At 44.5% G+C, this 25688-nt stretch overlaps 1 protein-coding gene across 3 annotated transcripts in view; it reads right to left on the bottom strand.

Moving 5' to 3' along the window:
- Positions 1–7090: 7090 nt before the first annotated feature.
- The window catches only part of AP2B1 (adaptor related protein complex 2 subunit beta 1), a 110705-nt gene continuing 92107 nt past the window's right edge, over positions 7091–25688 (bottom strand). For all 3 annotated transcript variants that reach the window (XM_061142772.1, XM_061142770.1, XM_061142771.1), the window contains 4 exons: positions 21964–22048; positions 20958–21044; positions 12790–12944; positions 7091–7908 (listed from right to left, as the gene is read on the bottom strand). In XM_061142772.1, the coding sequence (XP_060998755.1) occupies positions 7834–7908; positions 12790–12944; positions 20958–21044; positions 21964–22048 (402 nt within the window). In that variant the 3' untranslated portion in view covers positions 7091–7833. The remainder of the gene's footprint in view (positions 7909–12789; positions 12945–20957; positions 21045–21963; positions 22049–25688) is intronic.

A 25688-nucleotide genomic window follows, 5' to 3' on the forward strand; every position in this document is an offset into this window, starting at 1 on the left:
GAATGGGCGCCCACCGCGTGCTAGAGGGCATCGAGCCTCCTCTCCTCCACCCCGCAGGTATGGTCACCGCCAAGGGTGGTCGCTTTCACCCTTCACTGCCTCAGTGAGAGAAAAACAGAGAGGCCAGCAAAGCAAAGCTCATCCGCAGCCAATGCATGACCTCCATGCCCTGAAACGACTGTTCCCCTCTCCTCTCCAGACGGGGAGATGCCAGCGTTTGCCCGCGTCCAGGGCAGAATCGCCCGTGAGCTTAGTCTAAAGAAATCGTGGTCAGGGTCACTGATCATAGGTAGCTGACAATTAAGATCAGGTACTATGTGCCAGACAGCGGGGTCCCAGCTTTGCCTGCGTCTTCAAAGTCAACCCTACCAATACTATGAGGTAGATTCTGTTTCCTCCGTTTTACAGGTGAGATAGTTGAGGCCAAGAGAGGCTGAGTGACCGGTCTTATTGAAGCATAAAATGCAGAATCAAAGACTGGGAGTCTGTAGCAGGGCAGCTGCTGAGGAGCTTGGCAGATGCTCAGTTTAACCTGGAGGCCAGAAGCAGACACAAGCGGCTGATGTGTGCCCTGTGTGCAAAGCTAAGGTCCGGAAGGAAGGGCAGAGGGAACCTGCCGAGTATTGAGAAGAGTCAGTGGAGGCTTCAGGCGAGGCGACTTTCAAGGAAAGAGCCTTGAAAGAAGTAGGATTGGGGGGCCAGGGCAGGGAGGGCATGGACAAGGAAGGCTTCAGATCAGAGAAGCTGGGGACCATTTCAGGGCTTTGAGAAGGGAGTACAGGAACCAGACACAGCGGGCTGGAAATACAAGAGGAGGCTGAGAGGCTGGTTGATGTGAAGTCCCAAAGGCCTTGGTTGCCTGGTAAGGAGTTTGGATCTAGACCTGTCTGACTGGGATGCATGGAACGGTTTTGAAGCAGGCCAGCAACCTGGTCAGCGTTGCAGGTGCAGGGAGGAGGAGGAGGAAGCTGGGAGAAATCTCTCAAGTGTTTTCACCCTGGGACCCAACATCCCCCACTGTGTAACTTTCTATACTTTCTGGTATGCACCTGGGCCCCAGCTTCCGCAAAGAACCACTTTCCTCCTCCCTGAGGGCTGAGTGCCCTCCCTGTTGCTGCCCTTCCCCTCCTGTCCAGACAGAGCACAGTGGTTACAAGCCTGGGGTTCAGATCAAGCAGATCTGGATTTAGATCCTGGCCCTACCACTTACTCTGTGACTGAGGGCAAATTACTTGACCTCTCCGAACTCTATGCCTTATTTATAAAGTGGAGTTGTCCCCAAGGCACAAATAAGCCTGCAGGTGTGCGGAGTCCACAACACAGTGCCTGGCATGGAGTCTCACTGCGTGACCTTTTGTTTTTCTTTTGTTTTACAGACACAGCCATTCAAAGCGGGGGCTGAACAACCTCCCGGGAAAGCATTTCTATTTATGCTAGGATGGCTCCCAGGTCCTGGGGTAGGGTTTTGAGAGCAGTCAGGGCAGCAGCTAGAAGCAAATTCAGGGGCAAGAAGAGCAGGGACCCCCTCCCCCAGTGCCACTTTTGTTCTGGTGACATCGGGTTTACTGGCGCTATGGGATTGCAACGGGGTCAACCAATAGACTCTTAATTTGATTAAATCGTCCAGGGCACTACCAGTCCCCCCACCATTTCTGAAAATATTTCATTCTTACCTCTGCCCAAGGATCTCAGAATTTGTCTATGCCCCCAGGTATATTCTAGTTCTGTTTCAGCCCAAGGAAACCTAGAAACAAAAAATCAGGCAATGCTCACACATACTTTGCAACCAGGCTTATCAGAATTCTCAGCTTAACTCCACTGGGGGAACACAGAGCCACAGGTTCATTATAGAGCCTCATACTGGCTTGTAGTGATAAGTAATTTAAAACAATATATAGATTGCTTTATATGGAAGCTGGAATCAAGATTTCCGGGAGAAATATCAATAACCTCAGATATGCAGATGATACCACCCTATGGCAGAAAGTGAAGAAAAACTAGAGCCTCTTGATGAAAGTGAAGGAGGGTGAAAAAGTTAAAGCTCAACATTCAGAAAAAAAGTATCATGGCATCCGGTCTCATCACTTCATGGCAAATAGATGGAGAAACAGTGGAAACAGTGGCAGACTTTATTTCTTTGGGCTCCAAAATCACTGCGGATGGTGACTGCACTCATGAAATTAAAAGACACTTACTCCTTGGAAGAAAAGTTATGACCAACCTAGACAGCAATATTAAAAAGCAGAGACATTACTTTACCAACAAAGGTCCATCTAGTTAAGGCCATGGTTTTTTCAGTGGTCATGTATGGATGTGAGAGTTAGACTATAAAGAAAGCTGAGTGCCGAAGAATTGATGCTTTTGAACTGTGGTGTTGGAGAAGACTCTTGAGAGTCCCTTGGACTGCAAGGAGATCAAACCAGTCAATCCTAAAGAAAATTAATCCTGAATATTCATTAGAAGGACTGATGCTGAAGCTGAAGCTCCAACACTTTGGCCACCTGATGCAAAGAGATGACTCACTGGAAAAGACCCTGATGCTGGGAAAGACTGAAGGCAGAAGTAGAAGGGGACAGCAGAGGACAAGATGGTTGGATGGCATTGGTGACTAAATGCACAAGTTTGAGCAAGCTCTGGGAGTTGGTGATGGACAGGGAAGCCTGGCATGCTACAGTCCATGGGGTCGCAGAGTCAGACATGACTGAGCGACTAAACAACAAATACATATATATATATATATATATATATATATATATATAGAAAGAGAGAGAGAGAGAGGGAGAGAGAGTGTTTTTTTTTTTAACCACGCAGCAAGCAAGATCTTAGTTCCCTGTCTAGGAATTAAACCCGTGCCCCATGCAGTGTGAGCAAGGAGTCTTAATCACTGGATGGCCAGAGAAGTCCCTGAAGCATTATATCTGAAATCCCAATCCATTCAATTAATATAAAATACAAAATTTGCCTGAATTTAAGATTTGGTTGGTTAAGTCATTTTGGTTCGCTGAGTCACTTTGGGCTAAGGATTGTACACTCCTAGGAGCCTGTTCACTCTTCTCTATGGTTAGGATTACCTTGGTGAAAAAAACCCGACAGGCTCTGTCCATAGTCCGTGGCTCCGGTTCAGCTGAAGACACCTGAGGTGCAAACGAAAGACTCCAAGGGATGGGAGATGTGAGCCCACCTACAGCATCTGAAGCCCAGAGGACAAAGACCTGAACCTGGGACTCGGCCCTTGCTCCCTCGGAGCCGAGGATCCCACTGGCTCTCAGAGGCTGTCTGGCCAGATCCTGGGGCCTTTAACCGTAAGTGGAGAGTGAATGAAACAAGGGAGGGGAAGCCAGAGGCTAGACTTGAACACTCTCCTCTAACACCTACCCCACGGAAGAAGGTGGGGAGTGGAGTTCTCTCAGCCCCAGAGTGTTGGGGCAGTCCTGTCTCGAGGATACTTCTGGAAATTAAGTCCATCTGGGTCTAAACAATCGCTAAATTAGCCTTCCCCTTGTTGGCAGCATCAAGAACGGCAGGGCGAAAGCTAAATGAGAAACTGAGATAACAAGTTTGGAGCCAACTCGGAAACTTTTCAAGAAACATCCTTGTTGCTAATAACATGTCTGGGGGCTGGTGGGGATTCTAGGATTAGTGTTCAGGAGATAGAAATGGGTAACAACGGGGGAGGTGTGATCTTTCCTAAGTGCCACACCAGGTATTAAAATAAACAGGCTCTCTTGCCTCCTGGAGCTGGGGGTGGCAGGGAAAAGAAATCTGGGTCCAAGCAAAACCAGAAAAAGCATCAATGCCTGGGGTGGGAGTAGGAAGGCTCCAACCCAGAGTCCTCAGCTCTTCCTGTGGCCTCAGGAGCAACGCACCTGAGGGCTCAGTGTTTCCTAACTTCGCATTCGGTGGGAGGAGGATCTCAGGCGATCTCAGGAGGAGGTCTCTGGCCATTGTGCCCTGCTTCTGGAGACTGAACTGCACTGGGATGTAGGGGCTTAGCAAGGCTGGCCCTTGGCCTGGTGGCTCAGAGGAGTGGGATGAAAAGCAGCAATCAAGACAGAGGGTCAGAAGATGTGGCTTTACCTCCTCTCACCTGAAAAATGGGGATAACACTCTCAATTCACGGGACAGGCAGGCAGGCATCTTGTGCAGGAGTGCTTTGCCATTTTTCAGCTGCCAAAAGAGTGCCGTTACTCCAGGAGAGGAGTAGGCAAACAGGTGTCTTTCTCTGACAGGGAGTCTCAACCCTGTCCTTTTAGAAACACCTGGGGAATTTTTTGAAATGCAGGTTGTCCCAGGCCCTTCCCAACTGGCTAAGAATTGTCAGCCTTTCATGAGAGCTCTAGGATGTGATCAATGTGCACCCAAGAGATAAGAGCTTCTGCCCTAAGGATTTTCTTGGCCAAAACTGACATTCTTAGTTGCTGAATCCAATCAGATTTCAGTAAGGCCTATCCCTCTTCATATCTCTGACTCTGAACCTCCACAAAGCCCACCCTGACCCCACTTCCCTGCCAGTTATTCCAGTCAGAACTTGGGCCAACTGTAGCCAGCATGTGGCGACAGCCCAAGAGTTCCTAGCTGCGATAAAGTTTTCATAGTGTTTGAACATCCACGTAAGAGAAGCGGTTACTGTGAGCAGCCCTGTGCACCTTCCCTACACTGGTGACTGAGGGGACCCCTCAGTCTCGCTCCCCCATGCCAGGCTGTAGGAGACTTCAGAGTCCAGTCATCAGAACCAGGGCCAGCGCCTCCGGCCTGACCACACCTGGCTCGCGTGTCCCCAGCCACACAAATGCAGGTGATTAGATCTGAACTCCTTGGGAAGCTTGATTGAAAGCAGCATTAATTCTATCCACTTGGGAACATGCAGGCCCCCAGTGCAGATCCAAGAGGCTTCTTATGAGTGGGTCAGTGAAATGTCCGGGCTGAGAGGACACCTATGGGAAGCTCTGCTGGGCTCCTCCTGCCCCTGTGCCTGGCTGGCTGCCCGCCCCTGGCCCATCCGCTTGGGTCCTGGAGGGGACCTGCCAGGGAAGACGGACTGGCTCCTCCGAGCACGGCCTGCAGCGAGATGCCTGAGTGGTGATGGTGGTGGTGACGGCAGCGGGGGCTGGGGAGACAGGAGCCTCTGAGGCGTGTGATGCTTCCTCAGGCCCATCTCCACATTTCATCTGGCTAAACCCCCGGGAGGGCCGGGCAGCCAAAAGGCAAGTTCTAATAGCATGGTTATTAATACCCCATCCTTCCCCTGGCCCGCTGTGTTCTGTCCTCGAGTTTCAGTTCTGGGAACAAAGTACGCAGCACAAACTTCATTTTGTGTAAATGAGAGTTTATTGATGAACACAAAGTCAAGCTTCCCCTGCCCACCACCCTCCCCCAGAACAGATCCCAACAACAAAAGAATGGTAAGTTTTCTCAGGGCAACACTTACCCCCCTCCCCCTTCTCTCCAGTCCCAAGGTTCGCAATGCAGACACACGAAACAGGCTTGGGCGAGGGCAGACACTCAGGGAATCTCTGACCAGCAAGAGTCCTGGGTGTGTGCGCGCTTGCCGTGCCCTTTGTGAGGTGCCCGCTGACGTTACAGAGACAGGCTGCAGCAGCGGACAGGGGACTGCAGGGCAACCTCCGCTCGTCCGGTTCGGCCAAGCTTGAAACGGGCCCCGAGGGACACTGCGGTGGAGGGACAGGCTCTGCCTCTTCAGGAGAGGGGTCCTAATCGTGAAGCAGAATCCCTCCCCAGCGGCTCAGGGGCAAACCAGGAGGCGGCCTCTCGAAGGAGTGGAGGGCTGGCAGACCGGCCGGGTCAGCTGAGAAGTCCAGCTGTGGCCCATGACTGCCGGGGAGGCTGAGGAGCCGGGTTTCAGGGGCGGAGGGACACGTCTCCGTACCACACTGTCCCGTCTGCTTACCCTGCCACAAGCTCTGCCGCCTGGGACTGCGGTCTGCTTCGAGGCGAGAACGCAGCGTTTGGAGTGGGGACCTTCTTCACTGCTTGCATCGCACTGACTCCACGAGCAATCTCCCAACCACAGAGCTTCACCCACCCCTGCCCAGCATCCTGGGCCATTTTCTGTTCTTCACGTGCCTGCGGGGTTCCTGTCCCTCACCCCAAGAATTCTCCTCGTGGAGAGTGTCAAGGCCTAAGAAACTGCTTTGGGGGACCTGCTCCCGTAGCTCTCCAAGTGGCACGAGTCAGGATCATTTCACTTGCAACATGGGTACAGGGTACTTTCTGCTGTTTTCTAGGGTTCCGCCTCTTGGACGCACTTTTAGGTCCAAGTCCCACGTGAGATCTTGGACCCAGGCGCCTCTGATGAGAGCAGGGGCATCTGAGCAGCAGTCTCAGTCATGGACCCTGAATCCCGGGTGCCGGGCAGCAGCAGTGCCCACAGGTGAAACAGAGAAGCCTGCAGGACAGACTGGTGTTCCGGGCACAGAGCACGCTTTGACAGCCACACCCAATGTGTCTAGGGGGGCAGGGGTTCTCACGTTTCCCGATCTTTTGAGAGATGACAAGGACGGCTTGGCCCTCTGAGGTGATCTCAACTGCCTGGGAGCCTACGCAACACAAGTGCCGGGCGGATCAGAGAGCCGAGGCAGGACTGTGGGCACCAGCAGCTCACTTCCTCCCCACACCTACCCTGCTGGCCTCCAGCACCGAGGGGCCTCCATTCTGGCATCAGGGTTTACCTTCAAGTCCCTGGACAGAGACTCTGCTGCCACCAGATGCCAATGAATGGAGCGCCAGCATGTGCGTGGAGTGTGGGAGCCATGAGGAAGCAGGCACCGGAAAGGTAAGAGAAAGGCATCGAGGAAAGAAAGTCAACGAGAGGGTCCCGCGGTGAGAACAACTCTGACAGGGATTCGGAGACCCAGCCCCCACCTCTGCTACCGAACAGTCAGCAGTCCTCAGGCCGTAACATCCTGTTAGTCTTTTATCTTTTTTCTTTTTAGAAAAACAAGGTTGGATGAGTTGTTATTTTAAGTAAGTCTGTTTCAACTCTAAAACCAAGATTTTAGATGTGAACTGGACCTGAGATTAAATTAAATCCAGAGCAGGAGATGGGGGGAGGGCATTTTGATTTCTGAAATTCTTTCATCAGTTTATTCACGGATTCAACCTCGGAAAAGGACTGTAGTAAGTTCTCCTTCTCAGGCTCGGTGCCATCAGGCCCCATTTCCTACACCCTCCAGCACCATTCAAGGAAGACCACTATTTCTGGCTGCAGCGCATCAAACAAGACGAAAATACAGGGCAGGAGGAATCACAGGAAAAGGAGTTTGGAGAGAAAAGAAAGTGATCAGGAACAAGGCTGCCACAGGGTGGCAAGAAACTGCGTCTCTTCCCTCCAGGACTGTGCGGTCGTCTTAACACTTCTCTCAGCTACACACTATTCCCTCTATTTCTCACATGTACAAAAATATAAAACAATAAAGTGCAGTTCACGTTTCAGTGACACTATTCCTTGCTTTAATATTTTTTTGTTGTCTTTTTCTGCTTTTGAAACGAGCTCTCGATTACAAAATATCAAACTACACTCAAAACTGCAGCCACTGTAAGGACAGCATGGAGAAGCCCACAGTAAGGACGGACAGCAGCGGGTGGCACGAGGTGGGGACTGACGGAAGCAGTGGTTACAGACGGTCACAGGAAGCTAACACTATCCAACAGGCGGTGCCCTAACATTAGCACAGGTTAGACTAGTCACTACCTTGGCGGACAGCCTCGGTGTGTTCAGGTTCAGATTCTATATGGCGATAACAGTTTCTTCCAGTTAAAGAGCTCTTGGCCTGCACCGGTCACAGGGTGGCTGGAGGGCACCGGGCCAGTCTATTAGTTTTTCAAGATGCTGTCGTAGACCTGATAGATGTACTGGGAGACCTCGGGAGCTCTACACTTCAGCGACAGCTGTGCGGAGGAAAGGAGAAGGAAGATTATTAGCACGGAGGCTGGCATTCACTCAAAAGGTATCCAAGTACTCAGTTCAAGGAAAGCTCTTTCTGATACAAGGGGAGAAGGGCTTCTATCATTGAGCAGCCAAACAAAGAGACCCTGCAGACAGGAGGTGCTGCGGGTTTTAGAATTTCAGTTTAGTCAATGTCTAGCTGTGCTATGTTCCCAGCCCCATCCTACGTGGGTCTGCAAAGTTAGGAAGCAATTCACAGGAAACTCCGTAGGAGCAAGAGGCTTTCCTGCTTTGCTAGGAGTCACAGGGACTATCACCAAGTGAAAAGGGACGGGCTAAAACCCTCAACTTGGTGGTCATTTCATCTCTCCATTCCAGTTTCTGTCTTCACAAGGATGGTTATTTCAGTCCCAGTTCAGGAGGATGGATAACTAAATAAAATAAAAGCAGGAGCTAGATAGCTCCAAGTAACTAGTCTTCACTGTATTATATGGAAAAGAGCACACACTGCTAGGGAATGAAGATAAGCAGCAATATGGGCTTCTCTTGTAGCTCAGATGGTAAAGAATCTGCCTGCAATGCAGGAGACCTGGGTTCGAAAGATCCCCTGGAGAAGGAAATGGACAACCCACTCCAGTATACTTTGCCTGGAAATCCCATGGACAGAGGAGTCTGGTGGGCTGCAGTCCATGGGGTTGCAAAGAGTCAGGTACGACTGAGCGACTAACACTAACACTAAAGAGACATTTACCGAGTGTAACTGTACCATTTATGACAACAGTGTTATCTTTCAGCTTCTGCCTCTTATTCAGGCTGGTCAGATACTTCTCATACCACTCTACTTGTTTATTACCACCTCTTTGTCTTGTCTAACAATTACCAAATTAAAATATTAAGAAGATTTCAATGCTGAACACTGAGATTTTCACTTTGTGGGTCAACAAGTGCAAAATTTAAACCCAGATTTGGACTCCTGAATTGTACCAGATTAGGCAAATTCACCAGCTTCACAATGACGTTAACAAAAGAAGCATATAAATTGCATTTAGAACCAGAAATTTTAATCCCTGTTTTTTGTATTACTGACATCATTGCTTGTTTATTAAAGGAGATGAACAAAAGTTGTCTTTAACGATGTATCACCATAAGATTTTACATTATCTTACCTCTTTATTGTCTTATGAGAGACTAACGATTTAACCAAGTTCAAAGAGGTGAGAATAGTTTTGGCAAAAATGTCAGGAAGATGATTGGTCAACCCCAATCTTTCTTCTTGAGAAAACTCACATCCTCAGAACTGAGTGAGATTTTAAAAATGCAAAACCAAGCCAAACAAAAAGAACATCAAAAGAGGCTCTATTTAAAATTTATAGCTTTAATATGCATTCTCCAAGGCATTTCCAGAACTGCTGCTTGACATCCATCAGGAAAGACAATTCTGATACACGTAAAACAAAATGTGTAACTAATTTTAGAATATAAATATAAATAGAAAACAGCTCCCTACTTTGGTCCAAGTTGCAGCTCTAGGCCTTTCCCTGACTTTCTGCTCCTCCCCCAGCCTTTCCACTGTCAGTGTTGTAGACAGTTCTCGTGGGAAAGTACGTGGGTTCAGAAGAGGAGGAGGAGAGGAAGCTAAAAAGAGTAAGAACAGCCTAAGGGGAATTAACTCCCAGACTAAAGAGGGGGTAGTTCCTCCTCCCCCAAATACAGTTCTGTATTTTTTCACATCCTTGTAGCAGTATTGGAACTTCCAACCAGTTGGAGATCCACTTTTGGTTCACTAGTGATAAGGAAATGTTGTCTTCCTCAATAAAAGCCCAAAGTGGGCACTGGCAGGAGTCTAGATGCAGACAGTTTGAGCTGCTCTTTGGAGGTGGGAGGAGAGGGAGGGAAGGGAGGGTAAGAAGAGGAGGAAGAATCTCTTTCTCTGGACTGTTCTATCACATCCCTCCCCCAGACACCCCAGCCTTTAACAATGGGTTAAGTTTAGGGTTAAATCCATTCCTTGCTTTTCAACAAGTACAGTTAAGACAAGCTGGAATACATTAAAAAAAAAAAAAAGACAAGCTGGAACACATTAAAAAAAATTTTTTTTTTTTTTGGCTAATTCCTAAAGAAAGCAAGAAGGAAATGTACATTAAAAAAAGAAGCTAAAAAAAAATCTGATTTAGGATTCTGGTCTCATTTTATACGGGAAAAGACATCTTTCCAGGATTTTAACTTTCGAAGCACTAATCTACTTATGTGTCACATCTTTCACACCAACCACTGAGGAATGCCACCCACCTAGACTCACCTCCCCTGCCTAGGTAATAAGCCAAGGACTTAAACATCTACTTCAGGTTTATGGCCTGGAACACAGACTTCTTCACCTGGGACAAGTAATCTTTCCAGGTGAGACAGAGCTACTTAGAGATTAAGAGGGCTCTTCCCCCTGGGAAAAACAAACCTTCTTAATGACATACAGTAAGGGGATGAAGGAAGTGATTTATCATGTAGTGTACTACTACTCCAGAGAAGGCAATGGCACCCCACTCCAGTATTCTTGCCTGGAAAATCCCGTGGATGGAGGAGCCTGGTGGGCTGCAGTCCATGGGGTCGCTAAGAGTCGGACACGACTGAGCGACTTCACTTTCACTTTTCACTTTCATGCATTGGAGAAGGAAATGGCAACCCACTCCAGCGTTCTTGCCTGGAGAATACCAGGGACGGGGGAGCCTGGAGGGCTGCCGTCTGTGGGGTCGCACAGAGTCGGACCTGACTGAAGCGACTTAGCAGCAGCAGCAGTACTACTCAGTCATCAAAAACAAACACACACCAAATTATTAACACATGCAATGACTTAAGACAGATGTCAAGGATATTATGCTAAGTGGGAAAAAAGTCTGAAAAGGATAGGAACTGAATTTATAGAACCCTCTCAAAATGACAAAATTATAGTAATGGGAAACAAACATATCAGTGATTCCCATGGGTTAGGCGTGGGGTGAGTCTGTAACTATAAAGAGATAGCAAGAAGGAGTTTCTTCGTGGTGACAGAACAGTTCTGTTCCTGATCGTGGTGGTGATTATCACAAATGTGATAAGATTTCATAGTACTGTACACTCCTTAACCAAATTAAATAAAATAAAAATAATGATGTAAAAACTGGTGAATTTGGGTGTAAGATGTTCTCAATGAGGAACACTCAGTGGAAGATATATGGGAACTCTATGTACCATTTTTAAAACTTTATGTGAGTCTTAAACTAGTTCCAAATAAGAAGCTTTTAAACATTTTAAATCAACTATGCAACTACTAAGAGGTCTTTCTCAAAATTCTCACAATCCTTAATGAATACAAAGAATACAGTTACGAAGTGTTTAGATATATGAATTCTTAGCACAACTTACCAACAACTTCTGTAATCTTGAACAAGTTATTAATCATTCTGAACCGTGGTTTCCTTATCTGGAATCTGGGGGTAATCATGCTACTCTATTTTTTTTTTCCATTTATTTTTATTAGTTGGAGGCTACCTACTTTACAATTCATGCTACTCTAATCTAGCTGAGATGAAATACTGCAGACAATAAAATAATGAATGATAAAAAAAACAAAACACACACACAAATACACATACTTTGAGAAAATTTCTAGGGAAGTAAATGGAGCTATTTTACAAGACCTGATTTTACAGTAAAAACCTGTCCCTCCAGAAGAGCAGATAGGGCTTTCCCTTTCTTGGGGAACTCAAGGAAAATGACAGGATAGTTTCTTACAAAAAAAGACAAAAGACTGGCAGCGGAGGAGGTGGGTGGGAGGAGTGTACAGTTTATGGGAGAAGCCTCAAGTTTCTCAGCTCACAAACGCTTGGGCAAAAAAATCTAGTTAGATGGGACGTAGTATCACTCATACACACACACTTGTCCAGCTTACTTCAACGGAAACCAAGAATTTTCATTTCAGAGTGGTACTACTTCCTATATGCTAATGAACACACGCTTGCCTTAAAATTAAGGAATGGAGTCAGACTTTTCTCGGCTAAATGGCTAAAAAGCTCACTTAATCTACTGAATATAAAGCTTTATCAGTTATTCAATTTTTGAACCTTACTTTTCTCATCACTTTCCTTTCCTCTCATTCAAAACAGTGTACAAAAGCCTTGAACATGAAGCCAGAAGAATATGGTATTTCCCCTATCCCAAGGGTTTTCATAATATACTTTACAAAATGCAGATGATAAGCAGCATCTTACTGGGAGACAGTATTTTACAACAGTAAACAAATGGCCAGTGCCTAGGGCATTACGGCTGTGCTGATTAACAAAGCAACCAGCTCCTCCCCTAAAAATAAGGCCAGGATTTCAATTTTAGCCCAGCATGGCACTGAGGAAGTTTCCTAAAGTCCCCTTTCAGGCTATAAAAAGTGTGTCCCATTTTGCCGTAATTTTTCAACAAGCATTTAGGACATACAATATCACTAAAGAGGCTCATATGTTCAGGGATTTTGACATCCTTACGTCCAAAAGCAGGAATGGGCTTGAAATGAGCTACGAAAACAATCCTCTTAGCAGCCTGTTACAGTACCACATGCACGGATACGCTAAATGAGCATTAACCAATACTGATGAAGTTGCAGGTTCTGTGAGCAGCTTTGTATATACCTGGAGGAGTCTGAGTTACTCCGGCTGCCAGAGGCCCCTTCCTGGTGAATGGGGGCAGAACAAGGTCTTCTAAGAATGCAACTGGGGACTTTTTTGACTGCTTGTTTTGGATATCTAGGGAGTGAAGGAACTCCACCAGATCTTTCCTGGCAAATTAAAAAATGCTAAGAAGAAAATGAAGGGCTCTTACCTCCCTCCGTGAACCCATCTCACCCATTCTGAAAAAGGCCTTACCGTGTAATTGGGGTTTCCTGGTTGGATACGTAGCTCGGCCAAAATCCAAATGCCGTTAGTGAGCTTCAGGGATTGGTACAGCATGTCCTGTCCTTCCACATTCCTCTTGGCAATAGTATAAACATTGTTGTTTTGCAACTTGCTGGAAACAGTGTCTAGAAACACAGATTCAAAATGCAACACCTTCAGCTAAAATATCCAACAAGGATGCTGTGAGCCATGTGTGCTCAATTAGCCCCTGATAAGCACCGTTACATGCATATGTGCACATTTCAGAAAGCCCTTCTCCCACAAGAGCAAAGTGTGAGGAAGCTCTTCAAGTGCCTATGCACCACATTCCAGGCCAGAAAATGGAATAAGGTGTGACTAAACATCAGTGTTTAAGAACTACCTGTGGAGATTATGGTGGGTCTAAGCCATTGGTATCCTCAAACTACTACTAGGAGCTAGACCGGTAAAAATGCACTGAAGTGGACAGAGACAGAAATGGGTGAATGGGTGACTGCCATGTTGGGATTCACTTCTGGAACATTGGTCCCAGATCCATAGGGATCCAAAGATTGACAACTGAATCTCCAACAATACTTCCCAAGCCACTACTACTCCACCATGAGTCATTCTGGCCTTACGTGCCAGGATCAGAAAAGCACCCAGTTGCAGAAATCCTGCAAATCAAATTTGTTAGCCTTGACGTTAAGGTGTTTGTTTTCTGTTTTGTTTGTTTTTTTTTTAAAGCAGGCAAATGATTTCTTAAACCTCTGGGGAATACCATACCCCAAATTAATAATGAAACAAACTGCCTCAACAAAAGTTCTTTGGAAAGACTGAAGTTGTACAAAGTTGATTATTCCAAGGCCTGTAAGCTCAACTGCCATTTCTGGTTAGAACGGGGGGCCTTTGTAGTCATCAATGCAGGATAAGAACAAGTTGGTGTTTGGGGTCTTCCTTGTGACTACATATCGCACCAAAGACATGACATTCTAGAATTAAAGGTCATTTCTCTCTCCTTGTTCTCTGACTGCTAACATGAGATGCTGCAGCACCAGAGAAACTTTAAGAACAGAGAAGATAAACACCATTTCTTTGTTGATAGTTTATTACATTTGCTTCTAATAAGAATTAAATTACTCAGGAACTAAATTCTCCCCACATAAAAACCAGTCATACTCTATGGGAGAAGGCTGCTGTGATGGATGATCTTTCTATTCTCCTAGACGGTAAACCCTCTGAGCACAGGGATCCCAGGGTTTTTCATCACTGTGCTTCTCACAGTATCTGGGACACAATGAGTACCTGCCATCAATACCTGTGAATAAGCCTCTGACTCAGGTGTTGGAGATGCCGACATGTGCATAATGCCATAGGCATTAAAAAACATTATTTAAGACATTTCCCCAAAGAAATACAAATGGCCGACAGACACATGAAAAGATGCTCAACATCCCTAACGGATAGTGATAATAGACAAATGCAAACCAAAACTAGAATGAGGCACCACCTCACACTAGCCAGAATGGCCATTATTTAAAACTCTGCAAATAACAAATGCTGGAGAGGATGTGGAGAAAAGAAAACTCTCCTATGCTGTTGGTGGGAATGTAAATTGGTGTAGCCACTATGGAAAACAACATGGAAGTTCCTCAAAAAACAAAACAGAATTACCATATGATCCAGCAATCCCACTTTTGGACAAATATCCAGACGAAATTATAATTAAAGAAGACACATGCATTCCTATGCCCACAGCAGCACCATCCACAATCGCCGAGACCGGCCAACAACCTAAATGTCCATCTGCAGATGAATGGATGAAGCAGATGTGGTACACATCTACAAGGGAATCTGCTCAGCCAGGAAAAAGAGCAAAACAATGCTATCTGCCACAACACAGATGGAGCTAGAGATCATCATACTATGTGAAGTGAGTCAAAAAGATAAATACCATATTATATCATACGTGACCTATGTGTAGAATCTAAAATATGACACAAATGGACTTATCTATGAAACAGAAACAGATTCACAGACATAGAGAAAAGACCTGTGGTTGCCATGGGCGAGGTAGGTAGGGGGAGGAATGGAATGGGAGGTTTGGGTTAGCAGATGCAAACTACTGAATACAGAATGGGTGAACAAAAAGGGCCTAATGTATAGTACAGGGAGCTATATTCAATATCCTGTGATAAACCATGGTGGAAAAAAATGCAAAAACATATGTGTGTGTGTGTGTGTGTATGTATATACACACACAACTGAATCACTTTGCTATGTAGCAGAAACTAACACAATATTTATATCAACTACACTTCAATTAAAACAAACAAACAAACAAACAAAGCCAACTTTCTCTGGGGAGTTCTTTGGTGGTCTAGTGGTTAGGATTTGGAGATTTCACTGCTGTGGCCCAGATTCAATCCCTGGTCAGGAAACTGAAATCCTATAAGCTGTCAGGCTGCCAAAAAAAAAAAAAAAAAAAATCTGCCAGAAAAACTTCACATCTTTTGTTTAGTTATTTGAAGTACAGCTGATTTACAAAACTGCGTTTCAGGTGTTCAGCAAAATGATTCAGACATATACAAATATATATATATATGTGTGTGTGTGTGTATATATATATATATATATACATATATATATATACTTTTTCTAATATTCTTTTCCATGATAGGTTATTATAAGATATTGAATATAGTTCCCTGTGCTATACATTAAATCCTTTTTATCTGTTTTATATATAGTAGTACGTATCACATGTATGGATGTGAGAGTTGGACTATAAAGAAAGCTGAGCACCAAAGTATTAATGCTTTTGAACTGTGGTGCTGGAGAAGACTCTTGAGAGTCCCTTGGACTGCAAGGAGATCCAACGAGTCCATCCTAAAGGAAATCAGTCCTGAATATTCACTGGAAGAGCTGAAGCTGAAGCTGAAACTCCAATACTGTGGCCACCTAATTCAAAGAGTTGACTCATTTGAAAACACCCTGATGCTGGCAAAGATTGAAGGCAGGAGGAAAAAGACAACGACAGAGGATGAGACAGTTGGATGGCATCACTGACTCGATGGACATGAGTTTGAGCAAGCTCCGGGAGTTGGTGATGGACAGGAAGCCTGGCGTGCTGCAGTCCATGGGGTCACAAAGAGTCGGACACGACTGAATGACTGAACTGAGTTGAACTGATGTATCTGTTAATCCCATATTCCTAATTTATCTCTCCTCCTTCCCTTTTCCCCTTTGGTAACCATAATTTTGCTTTCTATGTTTACGAATGTAAAAACCATCTATTTAGATGTGGTCTAATTTTGCAGGTAGTTCTTGCCCTGATGTCTTTCTTCCACATTCAACCCAGCGAACGCTCAGGGCAGGAGGTATTGAAGCCCATTCATTAAACAACTGCATCACACTTAGTTATGGCTTAATTTCCCTCCTTTTATTTCCAGTTTCCACTAACACCAAGCAGAGTAGCTGTAATTCAAGAATGGGTTCTCTTTGAGAAGCCACAATGTTTATCTCAAAGTCGTTATGCACATGACTGAGGGAGGAGGGAGCCTCAATATACTTTTTCATCACCTTCTGGGGGGTCAGGCAGTTCTGGTTGTCACCTTGGTTCCCACTATGAAGGGCTCTTGCAGCTCAGACTGAGTTGCTAGGCAACATCACCAGCTGGAGTTTGGCTTACATCTTTTGACAGGACCGTCTTTAACACGAGGAGGATTGCTTTAAGTTGTAAAAGCCATTCCCAAGTTTCAAGGCTCTTGCCCATTTCCAAAGAAACAGAAAATACACACGACAGGATCTTCTGTTGAAGTTCTACCGTGTTGCACAGGCACATGTTCTAGACAACATATAGAGCAAGGCCCAGATGCCTACAGACATGTCATGTGTTTAAGTAAGAGGTGACAGGCTAAGTAAGTGGTGATAGGCTAAAAAAGAGATGATAGGCTAAGAAATGGAAGCACCCAAACACACATACACACTCACCCACTCCAGAATTAAAAAACACGGCCAAAAGCCAGACGGAATAAGCCAGTTGAATGGATGTAACTTTAATGTGTTTGGAAGCATTCTGATTAGGAACCTGGCTCTGCTCCTACTGAATGGCTGTTATTGTGATTTCTATCAGAATACTGCATGGAGGGAAGAGGGGTCTATAACATAAGTATGTGTGAGTCAATTTTTCTGGCTGCACCACAGAGCCTGTGAGATCTTAGTTCCCTGACCAGGGATTGAACCCATACCCCTGCACTGGAAGCGTGGAGTCTTAACCACTGGATGGCCAGGGAAGTCTCTGTGAGTCAATTTTTATAAACCTTAGACTATAGGTTTGAGCTAGAGGGCTTGAAGGTGGTAGGATAACCAGACTCTGCTAAGTGAACTTATTAAGAACGGCAATGGGACTTCCCTGGTGGCAGAGTGGATAAGAATCTGCTTGCCAACGGAGGGAACATGGGTTCGATCTCTGGTCTGGAAGGATTCTACCAAGACCACACTCTACCTGTGAGCCACAACTACGGAGCCCAGGAGCAACAACTACTGAAGCCCATGCACGCCCTAGAGTCTGTGCTCCACAAGAGAAGCCACCGCAAGCAGCAGCCCATGCGATGCAATGAAGAGTATTTCCTGCTTGCCACAATCAGAGAAACCCTACACAAAGCAATGAAGACGCCACGCAGCCAACTTAGAAAAAAAACAGAACAAAAAGAATGGCAATGGGAGCCAATGTAAAGAAGCTTCCCAGCCAGACTGGGATACACTTCTTGACAAAATATCACAGTTCTTTGTGTTTGTTTGTTTCTTAAACATATCCAAACTCCTGGGGAAATACGACGGAATCTAATAGCTGTGACTTGGAGAATGAGAATGTAATGTAAAGACACTGAGATCTGCCCTACAGGACAAGAGCTTTTATTAAAAGACAGTCAAATACGGTTACACACGCATTAAGATGTAATTTCTTTGGGTTCATTTGTCTCCTACCTCGTATCTGACTTTGGGTCTGAGGCCTAAAATCTTAGAAGATGGGAATGTGGTCTTCCCTCCTTCATCTTCCTACCTTAGCTAAGGTCTCACCTCTTCCAGCAGCCGTAAGAGTGAAGAAGGTACTCGGAGAGCGGGAAGAGGGACCTGCACATGGGACCCAGCTGTGGGACACCATCATCAGCAAGCTGCAAACCACTGTGCCTGCTGAAAAGAACACCTTTCTTTTTTCAATTGTTTGAACAACCAAATTGTATTTAAGTGCTGACTGGCAATATGCACCTATATTTATGAAATGGGGAGAACCATGACCAAAGAAAAGGAATTCACCCTCACCTAGTCCCTGTGCCTGAAGAAATATCTGTCCCTTATTAGAGAGCCTAACTAGAAAATACAGATGCAACATGTCTCTGAGTTTCTCAAAGCAAAAGAAGCACTTAATTTAAAAAACAGATTTGTAGACCACTTGCCCGAAAGATTCTTTTCTGGATATGGCTGGAGATGCAGCTATTTCTTACATAAGATAGTGGTCCCAGATATGACCAGTGCTAGGAAGCAAGGAGACCCATACAACTGGGTGCCTTTTCTGAACCAGTATTTTCCAGTATTTACACCACTAGTGACACATCATAAGCACACTATCATATACACTTTTCTATTAAGAACTGATAAATTATTAAGGCTTAGTAAGAGGGTTTCTTTTCTTCTTTCTTCTCTAGAAGAAATGGAAGAGCAGAAGTAAAAGCTCAATGCTAGGCTGGTCAGTACTTTAAGCCTGAGACTTCCTGTAGCCCTCAGAGTGTTAGCTCCATCTGTCAAATGTCTACTCTGGCACAGAAAAGCTATTTAAAGGGTTGGTGCTATTGTGATTAGGACAGATCAGCTGGAAAGAAGGTATTTTTAGCTCTCAACCCAGGGTGTTGAATCAGAAGGCACTAAACCTGAAAACATTCACGTTAATTGAGCCCTCAGACTGGAAGGAAAAGTAAAGGTTGGGGTAGGTACTCCAGACCTCGGGGTGGAGGGAGAGGAAAAGCTAGAAAGGATTAGCTGCAGGAGTGGTCTTGTAAGACACGCGCAGGGATTCAGTGTGGGAAATGCTGGACGGCCTTGGGCTCCCAGAGAAGAGGAAGCGGCTGGGCACGTCCCCTGGGCTTCATTGCTGCACCACCGCAGGAGCGGGCTGTCCCTGGAGAACTGATTCCCAGGTATCTGGAGCACCCAAGGCAGGCAGGCACTGGCACGGGGCCACGGCCGAACTGTTCAAAAAAACTGAGTTTGTTCTGGCAAACTGTTTCTGTTTACATCAGAAGACATAGCTCCACTGGGAGAAAGGCCAGACACCTTTTCTTTGGCAAGATCACAAATGTACACCAAGGTTCGGAGCCCCCATCTGGAAGCAGGGGGATTTTATTAATCTGACAGGCCAGACTAAAACCCTCAATCATCCAAACTTCCATTTTCTTTTTTGAAAAATCGTGTCCCCTTTACATCAGACCTCTGAGACCAAATCTGCTTTCCCAGGACTCTGGCCTTTCTTTGCTCTCTGTAGGCCAGAGTTTTCCTGATCATATATGTTGAAGGAACACTGGTTCTCTGTAAGACGTTAGTAATAAGCATTTTGTGATTTTAAATCCCATAGGGAAAACATTCAGTTGATACTGAGTTAGTGGTTTCCTCAATGCAGGAGGCCTCAGCTTCTAGTACGCTCATGTGCAATGGCAACTTCTAAGACGGGCACATCATACACTGTACTTCCCAATCTTATGACCACAGAACGCTTTTCTGAGGGACAAGTGTTCTCAGGAGTATAATATATGAAATGACCTGGGACTGACCACACAAGGGTGACTATAATCCTAGCCATTAGCCACTGTGGGTTCTGCAGCTGAAGTTTCCTGAAAAAGAGGTTAAAAAAATGGAAAACTGTCCAACCTCCCAACTCATCAAATGAGGCTTGCGGTAACTAACCAGTGAGCCTGGGAGAGACAGCAAACACCGTCACCTACCTAGAACATGGCATAAAAAGCAGCTCAATTTAAATATGAATAATAATAAAAAAAAAAACACAACTCAGCAAAAAATCTGGTTTTGTTTAATAGCTACATAACCAGTCAGGCTGAGAAACCTGGAGGGCATGTGGTATTTGTGAAGAGAATCAACAAACTGTCATGACAGTGGACATTACAGAAGACTGTCTTCCTCAAACACCTCTCCAAGGGCTAAGGAGAAGCCCTGTAAGAAAAAAATCTGTATGGAACACAGAGGATGGACATGTCACAGAGCACACCCACTCCCTGCAAACAAATTTTAAAGAACAAGTTGAAATGTTGAGCCAGTGAGTTGTTGTTTTTCTGTCTGTCTGCCTCTTTCTCCCAGGGCAACACTCTAGCCACAGTGGGAGGGCAGCACGTCGGAAGGAGGAAGTGACGGGGAATGAAGAGAGGCGGCACTGACCGGCATCAGGGGCCACCCTCATTCAAACTCATCAAGTCTTATACTAACCGCAAGGAGAGACCGGGACAAAGGCAAGACCCTGAACCGCTTAGGGCTCCCTCCAGGCCTGAGGACGCCTCAGCGAAACAAGGCCCAGGCACTGCCAGCGCATACTGTTTTTCCTCCCCAGTTCCCAGTCTGAAGTTCTAGTGTAATAATACAACTACTAAGGGGGCTGTAACTTTTTAATGGTGATTAAGGAGGTCGTATCTTCATGTGACAGTTGACACAAGGAAAGAAAGAAAAAGGCCACCAATCAGGCTTTAATCAACTATGATGTAGTCTTATTTAATAATAAACAGAGGATTCCAAACAAGGATCTCAGACAGAGTCACTACTGAAGGCTGATGTAAGAGGACAAACAGTCCTTTTAATTCTTGGGACAGCACGTATCTTCAAGTGCCACTCAGTTACCTGATGCTTAGAATGTCCAAGTAACATGACTGATCCATGTTCAACTACTAGACAATCAGGCATGTGGATCCATTCTAGTTCTTAAATCTCAGCTTGTAGCTAATCTAGTGCCTACATCAAATCATCCCAAGTTTTTAACGAGAAGTCTGCAAAGTAATATACCCTTTACTCACTAGAAACAGGCAGCTGTGAAAAAAAGAGATAGGTAAAGAGAAGACAGAATTTTCAACCATCTAACTGAATATACCAAGATGAAAATGAAATTTAGAGTTATCACTCACCAGCATTTAAATGACATTCCTTAATCTGAAACTGAAGTTCATTTTCATTGGGAATATCCTTCCATGTTGCAAGGAAGACCTGGCGCTCTGTTCGGGGGAAGCAGAGATAAGGCTGGATGCGCACAGTCTGGCAACAGTCTGACATTTAAGCCCTTGCACCGTTTCTCCTGTGGACTGCTGGCCCCAGCAGGACATCCAGCGGCAGCCTGCGACTGGAGCCAATGCTCAGCTCTGCACAAGTGCCACCTTCCAGGTCAGTTAATCCCTCCTGAGTACTAAGATACATTGGGAAAGACTTTAGGGTTGTTTTGGCTCCATAGTTTTCCTATTTAGGTGACTTTGGGTAAGTCTTGTGAACTTCCTGATCCTTAATTTCATCATATATTATACCTGCCACACTACCCAAAGACTTATTGTAAGAATCAAACTAATAAAATGCCAATACAACTTAATATGTATCAATATAAGCTAGTTTTATTAGCTGGTGGTTTCCTAAATAATGGAAAAGAGAAATATCAACCACCACATGGGGAGTACTAACAATTTATTATAAATAACTGAATTCGTATCTTGAGACAGCAAGAACTCAGGACAGGGCTAAGTGCTAAAACCTGCATGTATTATCTCAAGTCATTACAAAAAAACTATTTCTGCTTTGTAAACATGGAAACTGAAACTCAAAAAAATTAAGCATCTCGCTATAGTCACAAAGCTAACAAACAGCCAAGCTGAGATTCCAATCCATATCTACTTGTCACCAAGCCACTTACTCTCTGCTGTGGTGACTGGCTTATTCAGACAGTGGGCATTGTGATTTAAAGACCAACAGCACAGCAAGATCAACTGTGACTCAGGCGAATACATAATTAGCAGTTATCAGAGCTTTAGAATAGCCATCCCCCATTTTTTTAAACCTCAAAATAAATTGAACTTCTGGGGATATGCTCTACCTGATGTTCAGAGGAAGGGCAAAGGTATATTTGGTAGGACAGGAGGACATACTTACCCATTTTGCCATCTTCTACAAAAAGCACGTTGAGTGGGATGAGGCAGCTGAAGTAGAAGACATCAATATTGTTTTTCACAGCCACCTGCCAGGAAAGTAGGAAGGGAAAATTAGGACATCATAAGAAGGTAGGTAGGAGGGAAAGAACAGTTACTGTCTAGAAATATACCATCCGATTTCCTTATCAAGACACACCAGCCCATATACTACAAAGCATGTCCCTACTTATTCCACTATCAGAGCACCATCAACAACCTGCAACCCTGCCTCACTCCAGGAGGGATGAATTCAAGGCATAAATTCTATGCCTGTAATAATCTACTCGGTTATTTTAGTAGTAGCTGCTGCTATCACTTACTAAGTACCTGTACCAACAGGTATTTCTAATCTTCATTATAACTCATTATATCCTCTTTATAACTATCCCAAACAAAGTAGTAACTGGTACTCCCCTCTCATTTTCCTGATGAAGAACTGAAAGATTAAGTAACATTCAGGGCCACATTGTAAGCACACAGAAAAACAGGATTCAAATGCAAATTTGACTCTACACTTTGATCTTTCTCTCTCCACAATAACTGGTGTCATAACGCCCTTACCTTTTTTCTGACATGAGTTTTAAAGTGTTTTCTTTTATACACTCCTACTTCCTAAGTCATATGGCTAGAAAAGTTTGTGTCAAACACTTGTAAATCTGATGACTATAAGAAGGAAAAGCCTTTGAGTGAATGAAGAAATGAGTTTCATTCTCACAACACAAACTTCTGGATGTGCACAGGCTGTGATTCTACCGTGGCCTGCTCAATCCAGAGGAAGCTGTTTATGTATTTTTTAAAAAGCTACAATAAGTATAATACTTGTGTTTAGGGACAATTATTGGTGGTGTTTCCATTCAGAAACAGACTATGCTGAGGCAGATTATAAGAAGCAAATAAGTATGAGGGGAGACATAGGAGAAAAACTGCTTGAAACCACGCTACCCACTGGTTTCTGTCACTGGTGACTTTCCTATCTATGCTCTTGGTGCCACAGAAAAATATTTCTCTGGGTGAGTTTTACAATCAGTAACCATGACTATTTCTCTTTAAAAAAATAAAGGTAAAAAGTGCTTATCTAGCCCCACCATTCTCCTCCCACCTTCTTGGGGGCAAATGTCTACACTTATCAACTCATTTTCCCCACCTTAAACAGTAACTTTATTTCATCCTCCATAATTTGGTTTGGGTGTATCTACTTGATATCTTTCTACTCCTTCCCAGAAGAATTTATCAAGTTACTTTCCTTGAAACTTGGGCATTGAAGCTTTCAGTTACCAACCCCCAGGAATTTCTAATCTCTATCACATAATCTGATGCCCACAAATGCTGAGACAGCAGGAGTCCCCAAAAGCTTGAGTCCAGTGAATGCAAGCAGAGTAACTAACCTCAGGAAAGAGGGACCTTAGACATTCTTTAAGATGTACTAGAGCATCACTTCAAAAGATCATACCAGCTGCAGGTCTCCAGGAAGGAGGTATTTTCTAATTCATCTGGTACTCAGCAGTTAAGAGAAGGGCAACTCTTTATTTCAAATAAGGGCACCAAGAAGACCTTGAGGGAGTGCCTGGCTCTGAAAAGGGCATTCAGAAGTACAAACTGGAGGAGGTGCAAGTGGGCTCATGTGGGTTATATGTCCTCCAGGAGACAATAGTACTGGTTCTTAACCAAAGACTTATATTAGAATCATTTGGAGAGATTTTTCAAAACAGAATCTTTGACTCCATCCTGTATTTAAGAAACAAACAAATAAACCAACTCCTAAATCTGGGACCTGGCACACCTATTTTTTGAAAAAGTTTCTAAGAAGATCAACTAGACATGTAATTAATTTAGAACAATGTTACCTAGGAAGTACGCTTGGGCTTATAAATAGCCTGTGCTTCTCAGGGAATTCTTAAACCAACTGGAGCCCTTTAACCATGGAAAAGATGTGAAAAGCTCTTCTAGGTCAGCAGTGCTAAACCATTCTGCCCTGAGGACCCTTTTGACAAACACATGAAAGTCAGGGACCTTCTTTTTGCAAATTGTACATGCAATGTTCCCACCAAAACTTCAGGGGTTTCAGGAGACCCTAAAACCTATCCCTGGGTTTCTGCTCTAGATAAGTTCTCTGAGAAGCTGGCACACCCAAATTGGCAGCAGCAGACACAGTGGTTCTGAACATGGACTCAGGGACCAGACCAGACCACCTGACCAACAGAGTCAAACGTGGACTCTGTTCCTTACTAGCTGTGTGATCTGAGGCAGGAGTACTCAGCTCAGTCTCTTGCCTAAAGAATGGAGATAACCACAACACTAAATGCATGGGGTTGTTATGAGGCAAGCTAATATTTGCAAAGCACTTAGAATGGTGACTGACTTCAGTTAAGTACTGTTAACAAATGTTTCCTAAAGAAAAGTTCCCTCTTCTTTCACCATTTTCTGCTGTACACTTATTCAAGAATTTTTCATAATTAAGGATAACCACATTAGACGTATCTGAAATCTTACACATGCTCAAATGTAGTATTACAGCTATGCTAATGAGAGATATCAGGAGAGATTTTTTAAGAAAGGCTTACTGGGAAACTTAGTTTAATGATTCCTCTTGCGACTGTGCTCCTGGTCAAACGTCATCTCCTTATAGGATCAACTGCACACAGCACTCCTTGGAAGAAGTCGTTCACCTCTATTACATTAGCTCTTCAAAATCTGCATTTTGCTGCTCTCAAACTTTTACTCTTTTGTAGAGTAAAACGTAGCCTGTAAAATGCAGGCTAGAACTGCATTTATTTCAAATGTATATGGTTCCCTTGGACGTGGCCCCTGTCTATCTCTCTAGTCCATTTCCTTAACATCAAGCCTATCAAAGTAGATTCCTGCTCTCCAAACATTAATGTTGTTCTTTCTGCTTAGTATGTTCTTTTCCTAAAGCTTCATCTGTCTGGAAAATATCTATGTAATCTGAAGATTTAGTTCAAACTTGACAAGGATTTCTCAGGAAGGTTCTAACTCCTCTCCATTGCACCCACACCATGCACTTCCACCATAGCATAAACAGGCATTTATCTCTGCCTCCCCCACAACACAACAGTTTCTCGCGCATGCAGGGGCTCTCATCTTCACTCACATCCCAGTGACTCAATAAATATTTGTCCCCTTTCATTAAAGGGAAGAAGCTGAGCAAATGGAATGAAACACTGGTTTCTCAACCTTTTTTTTCCCCCTAAACCTCCCTATCACTCATAGGCAAAACATAATTTCACCACTAACATGGCTCATTAGGCATATGGATACATGACAGGCCAAGGATGGGGCAATAGGATGACATGTGGGTTCACCTGGTTTCAAATCACTGAACTAGATGTGGAGGAAGAATAACATAGGTGGTAGATCACAACCCAAAGAATACGAGAATCTCTAAGAATACGCCAATAACTCTTTGGGAGTCCAGGCCAAAAAAAGAATCAAGGAAAACACAGTATGAAGCCAGTTCAATTTTAGCCAGGCGGCTACTCTGAAATAGAACTGAGTAAACCTTATAGTATGATATTGATTGCTTTAGAGGGAGAAAGGGGAGTTCTTTGTTTTCTTATTTTGAAATTCACTATCCTACCAGGTACAGAGCAGAAAGACATAATCCATACAAGCTGGAGAAGTACCTTCTAAGAGCTTTCACAGTGATGTTTAGCCTGCCTATGGCAAATC

This window comes from Dama dama, chromosome 5 (genome assembly GCF_033118175.1).
Source record: "Dama dama isolate Ldn47 chromosome 5, ASM3311817v1, whole genome shotgun sequence".
NCBI lineage: Eukaryota > Metazoa > Chordata > Mammalia > Artiodactyla > Cervidae > Dama > Dama dama.